Source organism: Syngnathoides biaculeatus, chromosome 5, assembly GCF_019802595.1.
Source record: "Syngnathoides biaculeatus isolate LvHL_M chromosome 5, ASM1980259v1, whole genome shotgun sequence".
Lineage (NCBI taxonomy): Eukaryota > Metazoa > Chordata > Actinopteri > Syngnathiformes > Syngnathidae > Syngnathoides > Syngnathoides biaculeatus.
The window spans coordinates 33,744,482-33,762,583 of NC_084644.1; the positions used below are offsets into that span (position 1 = coordinate 33,744,482).

At 47.2% G+C, this 18,102-nt stretch overlaps 1 protein-coding gene across 9 annotated transcripts in view; it reads left to right on the forward strand.

Moving 5' to 3' along the window:
- Positions 1 to 18,102, forward strand: part of enpp2 (ectonucleotide pyrophosphatase/phosphodiesterase 2) — a 221,093-nt gene that overhangs the window by 145,404 nt on the left and 57,587 nt on the right. For all 9 annotated transcript variants that reach the window (XM_061820089.1, XM_061820090.1, XM_061820092.1 and 6 more), the window contains one exon: positions 13,874 to 14,009. In XM_061820089.1, the coding sequence (XP_061676073.1) occupies positions 13,874 to 14,009 (136 nt within the window). The remainder of the gene's footprint in view (positions 1 to 13,873; positions 14,010 to 18,102) is intronic.

Sequence of the window (18,102 nt, forward strand, 5' to 3'; positions counted from 1 at the left end):
TGTAGTGCCTTTCTGACTTCCCCCTTAGTAATCATTTCCACTTCCTGGTCCTTCACTCTTGCCTCTTCAACTCTTCGTTCTCTCTCATTTTCTTCATTCATCAACTTCTCAAAGTATTCTTTCCATCTATTTAGCACACTACCGGCACCAGTCAACACATTTCCATCTCTATCCTTAATCACCCTGACCTGCTGCACATCCTTCCCATCTCTATCCCTCTGTCTGGCCAACCTGTAGAGATCCTTTTCTCCTTCTTTCATGTCCAACCTGGTGTACATGTCTTCATATGCCTCTTGTTTAGCCTTTGCCACCTCTACCTTTGCCCTACGTCGCATCTCGATGTACTCCTTTCGCCTCTCCTCAGTCCTCTCAGTATCCCACTTCTTCTTCGCTAATCTCTTTCCTTGTATGACTCCCTGTATTATGGGGTTCCACCACCAAGTCTCCTTCTCCCCTTTCCTACCAGATGACACACCAAGTACTCTCCTGCCTGTCTCTCTGATCACCTTGGCTGTCGTCGTCCAGTCTTCCGGGAGCTTCGGTTGTCCATCGAGAGCCTGTCTCACCTCTTTCCGGAAGGCCGCACTACATTCTTCCTTTCTCAGCTTCCACCACATGGTTCTCTGCTCTACCTTTGTCTTCTTAATCTTCCTACCCACCACCAGAATCATCCTACATACTACCATCCTATGCTGTCGAGCTACACTCTCCCCTACCACTACTTTACAGTCAGTAACCTCCTTCAGATTACATCGTCTGCACAAAATATAATCTACCTGCGTGGTTCTACCGCCGCTCTTGTAGGTCACTATATGTTCCTCCCTCTTTTGGAAATAAGTGTTCACTACAGCCATCTCCATCCTTTTTGCAAAGTCCACCACCATCTGCCCTTCAAAGTTCCTTTCCTGGATGCCGTACTTACCCATCACTTCTTCATCGCCCCTGTTTCCTTTACCAATATGTCCATTACAATCTGCACCAATCACAACTCTCTCGCTGTCTGGGATGCTCAGAACTACTTCATCTAGTTCCTTCCAGAATTTCTCTTTCAACTCTAGGTCACATCCTACCTGTGGTGCATAGCCGCTAACCACATTATACATAACACGCTCAATTTCAAATTTTAGTCTCATCACTCGATGTGATACTCTTTTCACCTCCAAGACATTCTTAGCCAGCTCTTCCTTTAAAATAACCCCTACTCCATTTCTCTTCCCATCTACTCCGTGGTAGAATAATTTAAACCCTGCTCCTAAACTTCTAGCCTTACTACCTTTCCACCTGCTCTCTTGAATATCAGAATATCAACCTTTCTCCTAATCATCATGTCAACCAACTCCTGAGCTTTTCCTGTCATAGTCCCAACATTCAAAGTCCCTACACTCAGTTGTAGGCTCTGTGCATTCCTCTTTTTCTTCTGACGCTGGATCCGGTTTCCTCCTCTTCTTTGTCTTCGACCCACAGTAGCTGAATTTCCACCGACGCCCTGCAGGTTAGCAGTGCCGGGGGCGGGCGTTGTTAACCCGGGCCACGACCGATCCGGTATGGGATTCTTTAGATGAACGCTCATATTTGTTTGGCACAGTTTTTACGCTGGATGCCCTTCCTGACGCAACCCTCTGCATTTATCCGGGCTTGGGACCGGCCTACAGATTGCACTGGTTTGTGCCCCATTGGGCTGCATTAGCCTACAACTGAGTGTAGGCACTTCAAATGTGTCTGTGACACGAAAAGCTCAGAGGTTGGTGTACATGATGGTTAGGAGAAAGGTTGATATATTGTGCATCCAAGAGAATAAGTGTAAAGGGATTAAGGCTAGAGGTTTAGGTGCAGGGTTTAAATTATTTTATCATTGAGTGGATGGGAAGAGAAAATGGAGTAGGGGTTATTTTAAAGGAAAAGCTGGCTAAGAATGTCTTGGAGGTGAAGAGTATCAGATCGAGTGATAAGAATTAAATTTGAAATTGAGGGTATTAGGTATAACGTTATTAGCGACTATGCCCCACAGGTTCGATGTGACCTCGAGTTGAAAGAGCAATTCTGGAAGGAACAAGATGAAGTAGTCCTGAGCATCCTAGTCAGTGAGGGAGTTGGGATTGGTACAGATTGTAATGGACATGTTGGTGAAGGAAACGGAGGCGATGAAGAAGTGATGGGTAAGTACGGCATCCAGGAAAGGAACCTTGAGGGTCAGATAGTGGTGGAATTTGCAAAAGGGATGGAAATGGCAGGAGTGAACACTTATTTCCAGAAGAGACAGTAACATAGAGTGACCTACAAGACCGGGGGTAGAAGCACATGGGGGGATTATATTTCAAGCAGACGATGTAATCTGAAGGAGGTTACTGACTCTAAGTTAGTGGTGGGGGAGAGTGTAGCTTGACAGCATAGGATGGTGGTGTGTAGGATGACTCTGGTTGCGGGTAGGAGGATTAAGAAGACGAAGGTAGAGCAGAGAATCAAGTGGTGGAAGTTGAGAAATGAAGAATGTTATGTGGCCTTTCGGAAAGAGGTGAGACAGACTAGACGGACGGGAAGTGCTTCCAGAAGACTGGAATACTACTGCCAAGGTTTTTAGAGAGGCAGGCAGGAGAGTACTTGGGGTATCTTTTGATAGGAAAGGGAAGAAGGCGACTTGGTGGTGGAACCCCAAAATACAGGAAGTCATTCAACGAAAGAGCTTAGTGAAGAAGAAGTGGGACACGGAGAGGACTGAGGAGAGGCGAAAGGAGTACATTGAGATCCGATGTACGTAAAAGATACAGGTGGTGAAGGCTAAACAAGAGGCATATGACGACATGTACACCAGGTTGGATGCGAAAGAAGGAGAAAAGGATCTCTACAAGTTAGCCAGACAGAGGGATAGAGATGGGAACGATGTGCAGCAAGTAAAGGTGATTAAGGATAGTGATGGAAATATGTTGACCGATGCTAGTAGTGTGCTAAATAGATGGAAAGAGTACTTTGAGAAGTTAATGAATGAAGAAAATTGGAGAGAAGGAAGAGTAGAAGAGGCAAGCGTGAATGACCATGAAGTGCCAATGATTAGCTACAGGGAAGTTAGAAAGGCACTCAACAAGATAAAAAATGGAAAAACAGTTAGTCCTGATGACCTACCAGTTGAGGTATGGAAGCAATTTGGAGAAGTGGCTGTGGAGTTTTTGACCAACTTATTCAATAGAATAGTAGTGGGAGAGAAGATGCCTGAAGAATGGAGGAAAAGTGTGCTAGTTCCCATTTTTTTTAAAAAAAGGCGATGTTCAAAATTGTGGAATTTACAGAGGAATAAAGATGATGAGCTACACAATGAAGTTATGGGAAAGAGTTGTGGAGGCTAGACTCAGGACAGAAGTAAGTATATGCGTGTATGGTTTCATGCCTAGAAAGAGTACCCAGATGCATTATCTGCCTTGAGGATGCTCATGGAAAAGTCCAGAGAAGGTCAGAAGGAGCTAAATTGTGTCTTTGTCGACCGAGAGAAAGCCTATGACAGAGTACCAAGAGAAGAACTGTGGTACTGCATGCGCAAGTCCGCTGTGGGAGAGAAATATGTTAGAATAGTAAAGGACATGTGTGAGGACAGCAGAAGAGCAATCAGATGTGCCATTGGTGTGTCAGAAGAACAATGAAGTTATGGGAAAGAGTAGTGGAGGCTGGACTGGTTTCATGCATGGAAAGAGTGCCATAGATGCATTATTTGCCTTGGGGATGCTATTGGAAATGAAAAGAGAAGGTCAAAAGGAGCTACAACGTGTCCTTGTGGAGCTAGAGAAAGCCTATGATAGAGTATGTGGTGTGGTGCTGCATGCGTAAGTCTCGTGTGGCGGAGAAATCTGTTAGGATAGTACTGGATATGTATGAGGGCAGCAGATTAGTGGTGAGAGGAGGTGTACCAGAGGTGTGATAGAAGAATTTAATATGGAGGTGGGGCTGCATCAGGGATCCGCTCTGAGCCCCTTCCTGTTTGCGGTAGTAATGGATAGGCTGACTGATGAGGTGAGACTGGATTCCTCTTGGACGATGATGTTTGGAGATGATATTGTGATCTGCAGTGAAAGCAGGGAGCAGGTGGAGGAACAATTTGAAAGATGGAGGCACACCCTGGAAAGAAGAGGAATGAATATTAGCCGAAGTAAAACAGAGTATATGTGCATGAATGAGAGCGACGGTGGAGGAAGAGTGAAGCTCCAGAGAGAAGAGATAGCAAGGTTGGATGACTTCAAATACTTGGGGTCAACAATACAGACCAATGGAGAGTGTGGTAAGGAAGTGAAGAAATGGGTCCAAGCGGGGTGGAAGAGTTGGTGGAAGGTGTCTGGTGTTCTATGTGACCGAAGAGTCTCCGCTAGGATGAAGGGCAAAGTTTATAAAACAGTGGTGAGGCCAGCCATGATGTATGGATTAGAGACGTTGGCATTGAAGAAACAACAGGAAGCAGAACTTGAGGTAGCAGAAATGAAGATGTTGAGGTTCTCCCTCGGAGTGAGCAGGTTGGATAGGATTAGAAATGAGCTCATTAGAGGGACAGCCAAAGTTGGATGTTTTGGAGATAAGGTGACAGAGACCAGTCTTCGATGATTTGGACATTTCCAGAGGCCAGAGAGTGAGTATATTGGTAGAAGGGTGCTGAGGATGGAGCTTCCAGGCAAAAGAGCGAGAGGAAGATCAAAGAAAAGGTTGATAGATGTTGTGAGGGAGGACATGAAGACTGTGGGTGTTAGAGAGAAAGATGCACGAGATAGGCTTAGATGGAAAAAGATGATACGCTGTGGCAACCCCAAATCCGGACAAGCCGAAAGGAAAACAAGACAGTGAACATCTAATAGTGTCTAATATGAACTGTTTCATTAGATATGGTTAATCTTTCCAAATGGGTTGTTTTCTGACAGACTTTTTCCTCATTCTATGAAGTGTTCAAATTGAGGGATTTTGGTTAAAAATTTGAAAATGAAAAAAGATTCTGTATGCCAGTGCCAAGACTTCCATTTTCAAATCATAATCATTGATTTTTATAGAATTAAATTTTGTCAAAAAAATGTTGGTTTGAATGGTCGGCCCCTGCACAATTTAACCTTACCAAATCTAGCCCTCATGTCAAAGTGTTTGAACACCCCTGGTGTGTACGCTCCAAATAAATCTCCAAATCCAACCTTCTTTATATATTCTGATAAAGACCTGCAAAGACTGGATGTTCTGCTACCCTTTGCTTCACGGAGACTTGACTTTTTAGAGATGTTACTGCTCAAGGCATAACTCAGCTTTCAGGATTATGCATTATTCTCCAAATCAGTCTGGCATGGATGACAATCGCTCACTAATTACATGTGATGATTTCCCCTAGTAGACAACAATGGCTAGCCGACGACCTCAGCAGCTTTTACTCCAGATTTGAAAGGGATACTTTGACTCCACACACCCACCAAGACCCACCACTGACCATTTCAACATCTCCGACTCCTCCATTGACCAATCCATAAACAGGACGTGAGGCGGATCTTCAAACAACAAAAGATCAACAAAGCGGCGAGCCCAGACCCTGTGTCCCCATCCTGCCTCAAAGTCTTTGCAGACCAACTTGCTCAAGTCTTCACAAAGCTTTTCAACAGGTCTCTAGAACTGTGTGAAGTCCCAACCTGCTTCAAACGCTCCAGCATCATCACCGGTCCTCAGGAAACCATCAATTTCGGATCTAGATGACTACAGGCCTGTTGCCTTGACAATAGTGGTCATGAAGTCCCTTGAACACCTTGTGGTGGCCCACCTCAAGAGCGTCACTGGTCCCCACCTGGACCCAATGTAGTTTGCCTATTGAGCTAACAGGTCTGTGTATGATGCAGTCAACATGGGTCTGCACTTCAAAATACCTACGAGGTACATGCCAATCCAGAAATAAGAAATCTGTGGCTTCTCTGGATGCATACAACATGCTAGCGTCATCTGGCATCAGATCCAGGTTGCCAAAAAGGAGGGAAAAGACCTTCATGTGGTGTTCCTGGATCTAGAAAACTCTTTTAGGTCAGTCTCTCTTAATCTCCCGTGGACAGCGTTCGACTATTTCAAGATCCCAGCGGTGTCCATAACAATGGAAAGAGCCTACTTAAATGATATCCAGCTCTGTATTATAACAGACGGCTACACCACTGCATGGCAGCACCTGGAAGCGGGAATCATGGCTGAGTGTACCATCTCTCCGCTGCTATTCACCTTGGTCAAGGATGTCATCGTCCGGGCCCCTCACTGGGTGGTTCGTGGGCAGCGAAAAATACCTGGGGTGAGGCTGCTCCGGTCAGAGCTTACATGGAATACCTCACCACGCTTACCACGAGCAAGGCCTGAACTGCACGATTGTCAATAAAGCTCCAGGAAAACACCGAGCTGGCTCGCATGAAGATAAAGCCAGGTAAGTTTCGAAGCATCTCCATTGTCAAGGAAAAAGATTCAAACCACTGCTTTTACAATGGTAAGGAACCAATTCCAACTGTCTCTGAGAAGCCTGTGACGATCTTAGGCTTGTGGTACGATGCCTCTCTTAAGGACAAAGGGCAAGGACAACAGCTCAGAAAGGAGATGGCCAGGAGCCTGTAAAGCATTGAAATTACCCTGCTACCTGGGAAGTTGAAGATCTGGGGCTTCCAGTATGGGTTACTACCTCAACTCCTTTGGCCATTAACCCTTTATGAGATCCCGCTTCAAATGTGGAAAAGCTGGAGAGACAGGCCAGTTTTCTTGTGAAGAAGTGGCATGGCCTTCCCAGGTGCCTCAACAGAATTGGGCTCTACTGTAAAGGGATGTTATACCTGCCCATTCGTAGTAAGAGGAGTACAAGTGTGCCATAATCAGAGTGGAAATTATGCTAATGCATTGCAACGATCCACTTGTAGCCCAGACTGCTCCCATCCTGTCCACTGTGGGGTAATGGTGTCATGATCCTGCCGCTTCAGCACGAGCTGTGCGGGTGCCCGTGCGGCTGCGCTAATTGGGAGGCACACACCTGTGCCTCATGCGGGCTGATCATCCCCTGTATATATAGGACCTGGTGACGACTGGTCCTTCGCCAGTTCGTTGAGCTTTATGTCCCGTTCCAGCACTCTCGTACTCCTGATTGATCCTGTGTGTACCGACCTTCGTCCATTCTCCGACCAACCTTGTAAGCCTGACTCCTTGATCCTTCTGCCTGCGTTGATTGTTTCCCCGTGTACCGACTCCTGCCTGTCCGCTCATCTGTTCTCTTCGCCCGACGTCACAACTACCGCTGCTGCACCGGACTGCCTGCTCGATCCCCGACCTCTGCATACAATAAACGTGTCTCTTCTTGAATTACCTTGCGTCTTCCGAGTTCCTGCATTTGGGTCCTACTCTCGTTTCCGATGGGACGTGACAGAACGAACTGGCCAATACAGGACCCAGCAGGAAAGACCCGGCGTCGCCGGGACCGACGCAAAGTAGACCGTCTGCCGGAGGACCAAGCCTGTCCGATCCGGGTAGGCTCCCTGATGTCCTCCGATTCCGTGTCTTACGCTCCGCCAGCGAGGTATGAATACGTCCAGAACACGACCCGTCTGGCTCCTCATATTCTTCTGGACTCTGAGTTTTCGGAATATGAGGAGGACCGTGATTTGTATGCCGGGCTGCCTGAGTACGACTCCGACGACTTTGATTTAGAGTCTTTGCCCGGCTTTTGATCCAGTTTGCCCCGCCTTCCCGCGTTTCCAGCACCCGAGCGACTTCGCCCGGTAGATCCAAGTGCACCTATCGGTACGAGGGAACCCGCTTGGCCATCGACCCGGGACCTCCGCGTGGCGGCCAGAGGAGACGACCCGGCCGGGCGCTTCCTGGTGTCTCTCGCTGCGCGGCAACGAAGACACTGTCCTCCCACTCCTCGCCGGCAACGATGAGACCGGCAGACCCGCAGCTGGTAGCGAAGCTTCCAGTCCAGAGGGAGGAGGAGCCATCAAACCACGAGGCGTTCTGTCGCGAAATGCGGGCGCAGATAGAGAGACAGAGCGCCGAATTGGCGGCTCTCACGGCCCAGGTCCGGCAAGGATTGGCGAACCAGCCGAGCTACGCTGACGTCGCAACGGCGACGGACTCACTGCTGACTCAGGTTCACGTTGCCGTGGAAACCGACCCGCCCCCCCCCCTTGCCAAGTGCACGCCACAGTGGGAACAGACTCGCCACCTCAAGTGCACGTCGCAGTGTTGACGGTTCCGAGCAGAGCTCACGCGGCAGTTGGAACTGACCCGCTCCCGAGACACGCCCACGTGTCAGTTTCGACTGACTCTCCGCCTACTCAGGTTCACGTTGCCCTGGAAACGGATTCGCCACCGCGCCATGCCCACGTTGCTGTTTCAACGGATGCACTGCAAGCTGACGTGGCAGTGGGGACCGACCCGATGCCGCCTCACGTTGCTGTCCAGGAGGTGACGACGTCTCCACAGCCGCCTCTCGTCCGTGCTCTGGAGTGGCAGTGGCGACCGGCCCGCGGACGCTCCACACTCCTGCTCTGTCGGCGACTGGCCCGCGGTCGCTCCCCGTTCCTGCTCTGTCGGCGACGGGCACGTCCTCACGTTCCTGTCCAGGAGGTGGCGACGGGGTCGCTGCCTTCTCTCGTTCCTGTCCAGGAGGCGGCGACGGGGTCGCTGCCTTCTCTCGTTCCTGTCCAGGAGGCGGCGGTACTGGCGCCGCCTTCTCAAGTTGCTGTCCAGGAGGGGGCGGTACTGGCGCCGCCATCTCAAGTTGCTATCCAGGAGGGGGCGGTACTGGCGCCGCCTTCTCAAGTTGCTGTCCAGGAGGGGGCGGTACTGGCGCTGCCTTCTCAAGTTGCTGTCCAGGAGGGGGCGGTACTGGCGCCGCCTTCTCAAGTTGCTGTCCAGGAGGGGGCGGTACTGGCGCCGCCTTCTCGGGTTGCTGTCCAGGAGGGGGCGGTACTGGCGCCGCCTTCTCGCGTTGCTGTCCAGGAGGGGGCGGTACTGGCGCCGCCTTCTCGCGTTGCTGTCCAGGAGGGGGCGGTACTGGCGCCGCCTTCTCAAGTTGCTGTCCAGGAGGGGGCGGTATTGGCGCCGCCTTCTCACATTCCTGTCCAGGAGGGGGCGGTACTGGCGCCGCCGCCTTCTCACGTCCCTGTCCAGGAGGAGCTGGGGAGTTCTGTGGAGCCACCCAGGAGCTGGAGAGACTTCGGGGTGGCGGTCATGGCTCTGGTCCTGCTCTCCATCATCTTCTTCGCTCCTGAGTGCGCCCAGCCGCTTCATGACCTGGCCTCGTTGGTGACCAATCCCTGGTCGTCTTGCAACGACGGTGTGGGAGGTTCTCGTCCGGAGCAGTGGCCTGCCTCGTTCTGGTTCCTGCTTCGCCGTTTGGTTCCTCACAGAGGTCGTCTGCCCGAATAGCCCCGTGGGGACCCTGGTGCTTGGCGTCCGGGTCGTCCTCCTGACCTGTCCACCTGGACGCCTCGTGTTTGGTGGCCTGGATGGCCACCAGTCTGGGATTCATGGGGGGGGGGCGTGCCCTCCTCCGGACCCCCTTCCGCCCACCCCTGCCTGTGTTAATTAGTGTCTGTTTTTTTCATTTAGGCACGTCTGGGAGCCGTGCCTTTGAGGGGGGGGTACTGTCATGATCCTGCCGCCATCAAGACAGACAAGTCGCAGTGGAGACACTGGTTGGAGAGGACTCAGGTCCCTTTCCTACTGCTGACAGACAATAAAAACCTTGAATATCTAAAAACCACCAAGATGCTGAATTCCCGGCAAGATAGGTGGTCCCTCTTTTTCATTAGGTTCCGCTTCACTTTGTCCTACCGGCTGGGGTCCAAAAATAGGACACCCGATGCGCTGTCACGCATATACGAGGGGGAAAGGTGCGAACTCGATCACGCCCTGATTCTTCCGGACACCTGCTTCATGTTGACCTTCACTTGGGAAATCGAGGTCCAAGTGAAAGAAGCACTTAAAGACTCCTCCAGTCCGGCAGGTTGTCCTGCCAACAGGCCCAACACAAACTGCACTGTGTGTCACCCGGACATGGCCAAGACGGGGTTGATGGTTGAACAGCGCTTTTGGTGGCCAAACATAAAAAAAGACGTACGAGAATATGTCAATGCGTGCCCAGGTTGAGCTGTCAACAAACCCTCCCGGCAACGGCCCGCGGGAGAGGTACATCCACTGCCCATTCCTCAACGTCCATGGTCCCACATCTCCCTAGATTTCGTTACCAGTCTTCGACCTTCACAAGGTCACACTGCTGTGCTTTCAATTGTGGATCAGTTCTCAAAAATGGTTCACTTCATCCCGGTGCCGAAAATCCCCTCCGCCAAGCAGACCACCGAGCTTCTTTATGACAAGGTGTTCCAGTACCATGGCTTCTCTACCGACGTGGTGTCGGACAGGGGACCCCAGTTCGTTTCACGATTTTGGAGGGAGTTTTGCTCTCTGATTGGGGCCACAGCGAGTCTGTCCTTGGGTGAGCACCCAGAGTCCAATGGCCAGACCAAAAGGGTCACTGAAGACATGGAAACCGGTCCCAGTTACCTGGTCTCCCGAGACCCTGCCTCATGGCGTAGGCAGTTCGGCTGAATGGAATACTCACACATCTCCCTTCCCTCAGCTTCAACAGTTATGTCGCCCTTCCATATGGTGCATGGCCACCCTTCCTCTCTCTCCCTGTCTCTCGACACTGACTCAGCGGTGTGTCGGCATTGGCTGTGGTAAGGCGCTGTAAGCAGACCTGGGAGCGAACCAGACAAATGCTCCTGCATATGGGGCGCACCTACAAGGCCCCAGCCGTCTGTAAGAGATTGAGTGCTCTGACCTATAAAGTTGGACAGCACGTCTGGCTGTTGGCGAGAGGCCTCCCACTCCAGATGGAATCTCGTAAGCTGGCTCCCAGGTTCGTCGGTCCTTTCCCTGTCACTCAGGTGATCAACCCAGTTGCAGTATCATTCAAACTCCCAAGATCGCTGCTGGTCCACCCTACCTTTCATGTCAGTCTGCTCAAGCCAACTCAGTCATCTCCACTGGTCCCGCCTGCTAAGCCTCCTCCTCCCCCCGCATGGTTGATGGGGGTCCAGTCAAAACTGTGCGTCAGCTGCTGTCGTCTCGCCGTCGGGGAAGGGGTGTCCAGTATCTAGTGGACTGGGAGAGCTACGGTTCCCAAGAATGATCGTGGATCCCGTTTGTGGTTCATCCCTCCTTCATCAGAGGGGAACTTTCACGCCTCTCACCCCGAGGCGCCTGGGCCGTACTGTCATGGCCCTGCCGGTCCCTGTCCTGGCCGTACCGGCTCCCAAGGCGGCACGCATCTGCCGCAATTGGCGGAGGCGCACACCTGCGCCTCGTCTCTAGTATGTCCCAGTTATACAGAACCACACGTACGGTCTGGCCCTTGCCAGATTGTTGCTTCGTGCTTTGTTCCCGCACTCTCGTAATCCTATTCCTGATCTCCCATGTACCAACTCCTGCCTGCCCACTAACCTCCCTCCTATGCCTGACGTTCTTCTTAGTGCTGCTCCCGTTGACTGCCTGCCTGATCCCCGACACCGGAGTGAATAAACACTTTTCCCGAACTCCCTCTGCATCTGCATCTCTCGAGTCGTGCATCTGGGTCGTGACACATTCCACAAATAAATGTATAAGTTAGAGACAGCTTCGATGAGTCTTTAACCATTACAGTTTTATATAATACCTAAAAAAAATTGCAATTAGGAATCCCTGTTGAATTTAATCCAAATTTCTGGACAATATTTGGGCCTCTTATTTTAGAAAAGTCAAGGAGATAAACAATAAAGGTCAAATTAGTATCCATATGAATACAGCTTCAATTAAGTTATTACTAATGCCAGGTATAGACCCCACTCTCCTGGGTAATTATTGTCCTATATTCCCGATTTAATGGAGGTATCAAGATTATCTCAAAAGCTCTCTGAGCGAGACAATAAAAGGTAATCCCCTCAATAATTCACTCTGACCGGACAGGCTTCATTCAAAATAGAAGTTCCATAAATATTGTCACACATTTGCTAAATTAAATAAGAACGTCACAGCATAAAAACCTAGTCTCAATTATTATGTCACTTGATGCAGAGAAAGCTTTTGCTGAAGTTAACTCGGTTTTCCTGTTTGCAATTCTTTGCAAGTTTGGTTTTGGAAATTCATTAATACATTGGGTAACATCATTATAGACCGAAAAGCGACAATCATCACAAACAGGATTATTTCACAAAGTTTTACATTACAAAGAGGACCCAGAAAAAGATAACCCTAACCCTATATCTAGTCTGAACTTCTCAACCTTACAAACGAACTCACGTTCCTTCTCAGCCAGAGATTTGATATTCCATGTCTCTACAGCCAATTTCTCTAGCTAGTAATTGGATCGTTCCCCCTAACCCATATTGTCACTCCCAGAGGTGCTGAGCTCATGGGAAGAGGAACCCACGTTCCTTGGCATTACCTGGAAAGACAGTGTCACCAACAAAAAATGGAGTTGATCAGGCAGGGATAGTAATCATGCTTGCATTTCTGAAGCAGAGGGTTATTCATCCTTATTGTCAATATATGACATACACTGAGATCACAATACAATAAAATATATTAGATGTGAGCGAAAGTGACTCAGATAAAATATTTACAATCAAGGCACAGTTAATGGCAAAAAGAGCTAAAAAAAAAAAAGAGTTCACAGTCTTATTGTCCATGTCAAGGCATTGCGAAGTGTATTAGCCATTTATGCTCTGTTATTGCACAGAGAAGCAAGAAAAGCAAAATAAAATGAGCTTTACACTACAGTGGTGAGGTTGTGTTTATGTTCAGTGGTCTTCAGTTAAAGATGTTGTATGCTATAGGGTAAAAAATGTCTTTGAGTCTGTTTGTCCGGATTATTTTGGACCTGTCATGCCTGACAAAAGGGTAAGGTAAGTTTCTTTCGGCTTGTCTCATGAGGGGTCGGCACAGCGTAACATCTCAGATGAATACTCATATTTGTTTGGCTCAGTTTTTACACCGGGTGCCTTTCAGGTTAAACAGGTGGTGACCAGGTTAGGAACAGTCCTTAGTAATTTTAGTAGCTACGCACTGTCTGGGACATATCTCCCACATGGACAAGCAAGTTGGTGTGCGCATGTACACATATACTGTACATGGAGAACAGGTTCCAGACCTACAGGATGACCTACCCAGCGCTATAAAGATACAGTATAGGCAAATGCAAACTCATTGTTGCCTGATGGCAGGTGTCACAGACTCATCAAACCTGGTGACAGTGGTTTCCACCAGTGGTTCCCAATCTTTTTATCACTGCGGACCGGTCAATGCTTGACAATTTTTACCACGGGAGGTGGGGTGGGGTGGGGGGGTGTTGTTTGGTGGGTGGTGGTAGGCGATTTGGAATTAATTGATCCACGAACAGGTACAGGTCTGCTGCCTGGTCGTTGGGGACCACTGGTTTAGACCATGTTATCTGGAACTCCACAGTGAAGGTAGGCATTATGCAAGTGTAGTAGGCAAAAGGCCAAATGGGAAGAACAGAGGAGTCACAGCTCTCAATTTACGGCTCTCCACAAGCACACACGTAACCAAACTGGCCACTCACACATGTGACTATATAGCAGGCATTGCAATCTAACCACAAACAGTGCAACATTCCATTGACTTATGAAAAGGAAGGATGCCAAGGAGTACAGTAAACTTCAGATGGCAGTGTTATTCAAACAACTAGAAGCCTCTTTTTAGAAGAATTTCTTACTATCTGCCAAATTGCTGGTTTTTTAAAAAGTGAGTTGAGTTATTCACACTATAAAACACTTGGATGGATGGATGGATGTTTGTGATAAATATGTTGATCACTGACAAGAGACTTGTTTTTTCTCTAATCTTTTTGCAGTCTCAAATAAAAAGGCAGGACCAAAGAGGGGTAAAAGTGACCATGGCACGAGGCTATAATTTGGAGTCACTCTGGCTCTGTTTCTTACAGAATCAAGTAGATGAACTAAACCAGCGACTGAAGCAAGCTACTGATGGTAAGCGTAAACCGATGCTGAAAATTACACACACTGTCTAATACGATATAATGAAAGTGTGTCTCCAAACATTTGACTTTGTACTGAAGTAGGGCTTTACATTAAGCCTGGCTAACCTGCCATTTGCGAATCTGTTTCAACAGCTTCACAGCCACTCCCACAAGCTTCTTTGGAGGGTTTAATTTTATTCACTCATTTGTATTGCAGTCTGCTACTTTTTCTGACTCGTTTACTCTGCCTGTCTGGCTCTCCTTCAACACGCAGACGCAAACATGCCCTTACATACACCCCTATCACGACCATACAATGAAGGACAGGACTTGTTTGGTCAGGGAAGTTTTAGACTGCATAGTTGAGACTTTTACCATCCTGTAATTTGCATCATGGTGGACAGCTTTTTCCCTAGAGCCATAAACTCCTTGAGTTCAAAACCACTAAACATAACACTACTGTAATCTAAAATTATGCAACTGCACTTATTGTTTGCTTTTCTTGGGGAACAAAACTGAAAATACACTTTATTTATTTATTTAAGTTCTTTTACAAATAATGGTGACTTGATTGTAAGTATTTTTTGTTATTTTACCTCATACCTAAGACATATAGATATATAAGTACCTAACCTCTTTTATTTTATTCCATTTTATTTGTGCAAGCACCTTGTGGAGAAGCACTCATTATTTTGTTGTATACACAGTCATATGATGACATTAAAGGCTTCTGATTGATTGATTGATTGATTGATTGATTGATTGATTGATTGATTGATTGATTGATTGATTGATTGATTGATTGATTGATTGAGCAAAAATATATTCAACAGCCAAATTGGGTGGGGGCTGATATACTGTTGAGACCGGATATCCATTTATACAAGCGATACGACTGTATTGGTTGCAATGAAAATCTGCTAGGAATCCTTCAATTCATCAGTTGTAGAGTTGTGGACCGGAAATCACGAGGTTAGGAATCGGTTGCCTGATGCATTACAGTTTTCACCTCTGACAACAAGGGTGACATCTCTCGCACTGTGTGGCACTGACAACCTATCTTTACAACCAAAATCAACAATGGTGTGCACCACTGACACTTCTCTTTGAACTTATTTTCTCTAAAGCTGCATGACTTCAACATCAAGTTTTCAGTTAGTGGTCACAACGATAGCACAGTAACATTCACAGATACTACATTTCCACCGTCAATTGGAAACAAATGCAACGTGTTCATTGGGTAGGGAAAATATTTACAGCTGCTTGAAGTTTTCACTATTCTATTGCAGGCATTTGCTAAGTTAAGTTATTTTTTCATCATGATCATTAATATCGATACAGCACCCCATTTTTGACAGAAAAATACTGAATTGCTGAATATTTTCCAGATTCTTTTAAAAATGAAAAACTGAAATTTCACTCAGCCATAAGTACAGACACTTTACTGTGAAATATATTTAACTCAGGTGTTGTCCATTTCTTCTGATCATCTTTGAGATGGTTCTGCACCTCCATTGGAGTCCACCTGTGTTTGAGTACACTTGATCAGACTTCATTAGGAAAACCACGCACCTACCTATACACCTTACAGGTTGAAGCAGGTTGGCACTTCACACAATTGTAGAGAACTGTTGAAGATCTTTGTGAAGACAGGAGTAATTTGGTCTGCGCAGACGTTGAGGCAGGATGGGGACACAAGGTCTGGTCCCGGCGTTTCCTTGATGTTTTGTTTTCTGAAGATCTGTCTAATGTCTCTTTCATGGATGTTGAACGGTGGAGTGGAAGGTGGTGCGTCTTGGTTGGTGCGTGGTGTGGCAATGTCGATTTAAAATCTGGAGTAAAACCTATTTAGGTCGTCGGCTAGCCCGCTCTTGTTTTCTTCTGGGGGAGAACATCGCTTGTAGTTAGTCAGTGATTGTAATCCGTGCCAAACTGATTTGGAGTCATTAGCGCTGAGATATTTTTCCAGTTTAACTCCATATTCCCCCTTTGCAATGTTAATTTCTTTAGTCAGCTGGTTTGTAGTGCGGTTGTAGAGGGCCCTGTCCCCACTGCGATATGCAATTTCTTTAGCCTGGCGGAGTTGTATAACTCTGACTGAAAACCACAGCTTGTTGTTATTGAATGTGGAAAAGTTTTTGTTGGTACACACACCTCCTCGCAGAAATGCAACAGACATACACAAAACAATATTCGTGAATTCATCACGGCTGTGTGCCGAATTTTCAAAGACACTCCAGTCTGTGCAATCAAAGCAGCTTTGAAGTTCTAATTTTGCCTCGTTGGTCCACTTTTTGACTGATTTTACCAAAGGCTTCACACATTTCAGTGCTTGCCTGTATGTAGGTATTTGGTACAGCAAGCAGTGATCAGAGGAGCCAATGGGTGTGTGGGGATTGCACTATATGTGTTTTTGATGGATGGATAGATAGATGTATAACAATGGTCAAGAGCAGGGATGCTTAATGCGTTGATCGCGATCAACCAGTCGATCGAGGAGGTCTTAGTCGATCGCGGGACGTCGTGCCAAAAAAAAAAAAAAAAAAAAGGACAATGTTCCCTCTACACTGCATGCATGCGCAATTGTGCACCGCTGATGCAGTCTCATCGCATCTGCATTGCGTGAAAAAAAAATTCCATGCAGATTGAAAGTATACCAAACAGCTATTAGCTGTTCAGTTTGTGGCATTTTGCAATGTGAATCAATGAGTGAGGGATGAGTGATACTGTAAAAAATTAAAAGAAGCCATTGGTTTGTTTTAGGCAGCATACGGAACTTACTCTAACAACGAAAGCTGCTCCGTCACACTCTGTTTTCCCAGTTTACCTTGCACCCGCCCACCCCACCCTCGCTTTTAAAGACATACACTCATAATTACCAATGTTATGCGTCCACTACCGCTGTTTTAGTAAGCAACACAGTCTGGGCAACATAGAGCAACGACGAGGTAGAAATGCTGCTTATTTTTACTTTTGATAGTAATGGAGAAAGTTAAAGAAGAAATGCTGTTGTTTTAAGATGCAATGACTGTCGCAGTATGTGAATAAGTGAAGAAAACGTGGTTAAACTGGACGAGATTTTATATATATATATCACATAACATTGACAACATAACTTTGGGAGCATCATGATCATTCACCCCAACACACACACACACCCTAGCTCGCGAGAGGCTAGCTGGTTGAAAAGTAGATCTTGGCGTAAAAAAGTCTGGGCACCCCTGGTTTAGAGTGTCATTTGCCCTCGTTGGAGATTTAACGTGCTGCTTATATTTAGGGAGTTCGTGGTTAAGTTTAGCTGTGTTAAAATCTAGGATAAAGAGATTCAAGATTTGGTGAATCTGGGTATTTTTTCTCAATTTTGTTTATCTGCTCAGTGAGCATTAGCAGTGCTGCGTTCATGCTATCTTAAGGCGGAATGTAAACACCGACCAGGGTGTAAGATGTGAACTCATGTGGCGAATAAAATGGTTTATAATTCAAAAACAGCGACTCTAAAAGCGAGCTACAGTGTGTGCTGAGCTGTGTAATGACCATGCACCATTTCTCGTTGATATAAAAGCATATTCCGATTTCAATGTTAGCTCCGAGACGCGGTCTGCATGATAAAGATGAAAGCTGGGTAGAGTAACGGCACTGTCGAGGATGTGTCCAAAAAAAGCCAAGTCTCTGTGAAGCACAGGGCGGCAGAACGTCCAAAGTCTTTGCAGGTTTTGATCAGAAGCAGAAGTTCATCCACTTCGTTGGCTAGGGAGCGAAGGTTTGCAAGATGAATCAACGGGAACGCTAGTTGATGTCCCCTTTTCCACAGTTTAAGTTGTGAACCGGCCCGCATCCCCCTTTATCGCCGATGCATAGCCTTGAAGAGTGTGCCCACGAGTAACTCCGGGAAAGGATTCAGCGAATTGGTGAGTGTTGTCGAAACTAAAGTCCAGAGAAGACCCTGGTTAGCAAGTACTCTCTTGTTTACTTGAGTCCCAAGACCCCCGAAAAACACACAAACACAAACAATACCACGGAGAACTTTACTTTACGGAGAACTTTTTTTCAAATAAAGAAATTTTGAATGAGAGTCCACAGGTTTGCAGTGACTCTCAAACACC